Genomic DNA, 4370 nt, shown 5'->3' with positions numbered 1-4370 from the left:
CTGGGAGGCTCCGCCCCGAGGTCCAAGCCCTTACCCGTTTATATGCCAATTTTGAGAGAACAGGTTAGAAAATGGCACCCCTTTCACATACCTACAGAAGGGATACTGCATCTACCTTCTAAACTTTTCACTTGAATAACCTTTTAACGAATCAACCGTTCGGTGGGTCGGTTCAAGTTATTTCGAAAGGCCCTTCTGAATACCTAACAGTTTTCCCAACCCGTTTCTATCCCGGGGGGGGGGGGTGGTACTCAAAAAAGTTTTATACGGGGAGGCTCCGCCCCAAGTTCTAATCCCTTACCCTTTTATATACCATTTTTGACAGAAATTGTACCACTTTCGTATACCTTTAACTGAAAAAGGTACCCCTTTCATATACCTAAGAGACATGGCGTGGACGTAAAATAGGACGTTTTCTTGTCATTTTTATGTAGCGCTTAATAAATTAAAATAATTCAGCCATAAATTGCGTCTGTTCAAAATATTTTAATTAAAGGCCCTTTTAAATAGCCAAATGACAGATTTCCATACCCTTTCATATACTTAAACTCGTGAAATCCCTACCCGTTTATATACCTGAAGCCCGAAAAAGGTACTCCTTTCGGGCGGAGCCTCCCCGTATAGGCCATTATAGGGAGTACCCCCCCCGGGGTTCTATATTCCAACACGTGAAATCGCTACCTTTTTATAAAGTTCCAGCCCGAAAAAAGCACCACTTTCGGGAGGCACCTATCCGTTAAGTTCATTAAGGGGAGTATACCTCCCACCCGCTATACCCCCGCCCCGCGCGGGGTCTACTCCCCCGCTACAAAGCCTACCCCCCCCCCTGAGCGACAAAGCCACATGTAAAAATACCCTATATAGAGAGCCAATCAGGAGCGTGTGTCATACGATCTAAAACAACTAAAGCAAACCCCGGGCATTTTACTCTTTTTAGAAACCATTTGATCAAATTCCGTACTACAGTAAAAACCCGCGTTTAATAAGAACCTAACATTTAAGAACCTGTTAGGCTAAAATTTCATTTTTAAGCACCCTTCACATAAGAACCATTTTAGGCTTTTCAAAAAAGAAAAAAATTATCTTCTCAAAAATATGAATTATTGAGAATTATAGTGAAGGTTACAGTATAAGTTTGATTTTAACAGAATCAGATTAAAATAGTATAGTATTTTGCTTACCGAAGCATCCAAGAATACTGTTATTGGACATTAAAGACCAGATCATTTAAAAATTCTACTTTATTTCTTGAGCAAAACTTAAGAACCTAATTAGGAACCTAGTTAGCCTAATTTTACACTAAATGCCATTTATATAAGAACCTGCCCGGTTTAGGCTAACTTGAAAAAACCTAGGTTCTTATACGCGGGTTTTTACTGTATATTGGCAGTCTAAACGGTCAAATGCCCCACCATTTGGGGCTTCACAGGGTGTCAAAGACAAGACAAATAAAACTCCGATGTTGGCTGTGTAGCTTGAAATCGCTCTTTTTAGCGTTGCTCGATATGTAATCTGTCAAGGATTTCTGAAAATGCTTTACGAATTCGGCATCTGATAATTCGACTTAAGTAAAAATTTTGCCATTGAAACCTCCGGCTATCAAATAACAACGGCCGAAAGAAACGACTCCCGTCCGAAAATAATGTATCAGTCAATTCCAAGCGAGATCATCCCCCCCCCCCCGCGGAAACCCCGGGCATTTGACCGCTACTGAAGCTCAGATAGTGAAGAATTTGATCGAACAGAAGCCCGGATGGTCGGGCATTTGACCGTTGACAAAATGTGTCATGAAGTATAAAACGCTGGCGAGCTCAAGCGCGTGAAGTTAGTATTTGGTTACGTTAATGCAAGTACCTAGTTTCAACGCATCTATCTTTTCCTATCAAAATTGGCCGATAAATGGGGCATGAGTGTCCGTTTAGACCAAGTGTTAACGAGAAGGTAACTGGTCGTTAGCGAATCCGCTCGTACTCGTAGGCAAAACGACCGCAATTCAACGAGAAAGCCGACTCACAATGACATTTCAGCCCCGACCGGTGGGGCATTTGACCGTGCAACTGGCCCACATAGTGGGGAATTTGATCAGACATTTTGAAAAAAGTCAAATGCCCGGGGGTTTGCCCGGGAGGGGGGGGGGCATGATCTCGCTTAGAATTGACTGATACATAACGAGTACAATCAACCTCTCTAAGACGGACACCGTCGGGACTGGCCCCAACTGTCTGTCTTAGAGAGGTGTCCGCCTTATAGAGAGTCGAGGTAACATGACACCAGTAATTCTGAGATAATAAAGCTGAACGGCTATGCACAATGAATACACATTTGTTTCAAGTCTGTTTAAAGTCACTTGATGAAGCAAAACCTACAACCTAGGACAGAAATAATATTAAGAAAAAGGGCTCGTTTGATCATTGCAGTCGATAGCTAGTTTACTGCTTGAAAAGTGAGCCGTACATACATGTTGCAAACTGTAACATGCCTATATGTATTCCCTTGTTCAAGCAAACGTTCATTGCTTCTAGTCAAAAAACGTAACTGCACACTTTGCAAACTGGGGCGAGACTAAAATATTAAAAAAGACCGTTTTCGCTTATTGAAGCAAAAGTTGGGTGCTTCTACAAACAGTAATACTGTACTGTAGAAAACGATCTCTGGTTTCCATACCCTAAAGCAGAAAAGTAATTCATTAAAGCGGGTTCTTTTTGGTGAGTAAGTTTTGGTATCCTCAAGGCGCTGACTACCTTTGGTTTATGTCCACACGACTGAAGTTTTAAGTATAATTCCATAAAAAAGAACACTTCTTAGGTGTCCGTTAACGGTTTCAAAGTGTCCGTTGTCCGTCTTAGAGAGGTGTCCGTTTTATAGGGAGTCTAGTTATAGTAAAATGACTGAAAAACGGCAGGGACTATCACCAGGTGTCCGTCTAATGGAGGTGTCCGTCCTAAAGAGGTGTCCGTTAAGAGAGAGTTGACTGTAGACTGTGAAGATCCCTTTTTTCGCGGGGAGAGAATCGCGAGAGAACTGGACACCAGCGCAAAACGGGAGGCGCGACAAAGGCGCGACGGGAAGGGGGCGGTAAGCGAGAAAAAAATCCCCGTCCCCATCCCCTCGTGCTCTGCACTCGCGCTCGCTTCTTTTCTTTATTCTCTCCCTTTGAAAAACAGCGAGGCCGTAAACAGTCGGCACCTTCGCAGCCTTTCTTTAGCTTTCGACAAACGATCACAAACTACAGAGAATACAGAGGGTACAGAGGGTTCCCTCCAGACAAGATGACGTTTAAAGATGCGGCCTGGTTACCATTCGACCTATGACGTCGTCACGAGCAAGACAAGACAAGAAAAGAACATGGCGAAGCTCGATACGGTCAGTCATTTCTTTGATAAATACCGGCAAAATGGAAAGAACGGGGAGCAAACTTTACAGTTGATCCGAGAGAACATATCAAACTCAATCAAGGGATCATTTTTAGGTGATTACTTACTATAAATTGGTTTTGTAAAAAATTGGTCAAGCGGCTGTAAGAGAAGTCGTTTGGTCCGATATTTTATATAGGGCCATTGGCTCCGTTGTAAACAAATGAAAAACTTTATTTATCCACATAGAAAAGTACGCCAAGTATTGCGATGTACCAGAAGACGAATTCAAGAGCTGGCTGAACTCTCTGCTGGGACAACAGAGCTTGAACGAGGAGCAAAGAAACGAGATCCGGCAACAACTCTGTGTTTGCTTGGTCAGTAGTGCGAGAGAGATGAGATGATCGAGTTGTATTTCAGTGTACTTAAAGCTAATATCTTATTGTCTGGCTCATGTTTGATGCTTTAGTTTAATCATTAGTTTATGTAAACCGCCGCCGCCGGAATTAACCATCGAGTCGAAGTTTGAGCTGCGTTTATTGAAATATGCATAGTCATATCATCTTAAAACATTTTATTTCATTTTGATTATTTTATATCCCGCAGACATTTTGAAGGTTATACGCATTATAATCGAATTAAATTTTTTCTGGTAAACAGTTAACTTTTTTGTTTGTTTAAACAGAAACGAATTGACGAGAAATCTTGTGTAGCTTTGTGGAAGTACTGGCTAAGACCGGTAAGTGAATGAATGAATGAAAACTTTATTTAAGTGTCCAAAGCCTTATAGCCTGGAAAATAATACCATACTAATTAGGGGACACTGCTAAAAACTAAAAGCTACACTAATACTAAATATAAATACAATAAAAATATATATGAGTCATATAAAAATGTTATTATAATCTATGGTGTAAAAAATGTTAAAATCTAATAATAATGAATTGACTTGAGAGGCACTATGTGCAGCATAGGATACATCCCTTACAGCCGCTGTCCATTAAGGGAGTTATATAT

At 41.2% G+C, this 4370-nt stretch overlaps 1 protein-coding gene across 1 annotated transcript; it reads left to right on the top strand.

Moving 5' to 3' along the window:
- Window positions 1-3326: 3326 nt before the first annotated feature.
- Window positions 3327-4119, top strand: LOC144639945 (uncharacterized). Its single transcript, XM_078499210.1, has 3 exons — window positions 3327-3469; window positions 3603-3730; window positions 4039-4119. Exons 1-3 carry the CDS (start codon window positions 3346-3348, stop codon window positions 4102-4104), a joined length of 318 nt encoding a protein of 105 aa, XP_078355336.1. The 5' UTR covers window positions 3327-3345; the 3' UTR covers window positions 4105-4119.
- The last annotated feature ends 251 nt before the right edge of the window (window positions 4120-4370 follow it).

This window comes from Oculina patagonica, unplaced genomic scaffold (genome assembly GCF_052425735.1).
Source record: "Oculina patagonica isolate OP01 unplaced genomic scaffold, crgOcupat unplaced1520, whole genome shotgun sequence".
In the NCBI taxonomy this organism is placed as follows: Eukaryota; Metazoa; Cnidaria; class Anthozoa; order Scleractinia; family Oculinidae; genus Oculina; species Oculina patagonica.
Note: the sequence above shows the minus strand (reverse complement) of the source record. Positions and strands in the feature narration are given on the sequence as shown.

Bases quoted from the DNA above. Each gene is read 5' to 3' on its own strand.
- LOC144639945 (XM_078499210.1), top strand. From the start codon at position 3,346: ATGGCGAAGCTCGATACGGTCAGTCATTTCTTTGATAAATACCGGCAA. The intron at 3,470-3,602 runs GTGATTACTTAC...TTATCCACATAG, and splicing joins AATCAAGGGATCATTTTTAG to AAAAGTACGCCAAGTATTGC. The intron at 3,731-4,038 runs GTCAGTAGTGCG...TTGTTTAAACAG, and splicing joins AACAACTCTGTGTTTGCTTG to AAACGAATTGACGAGAAATC.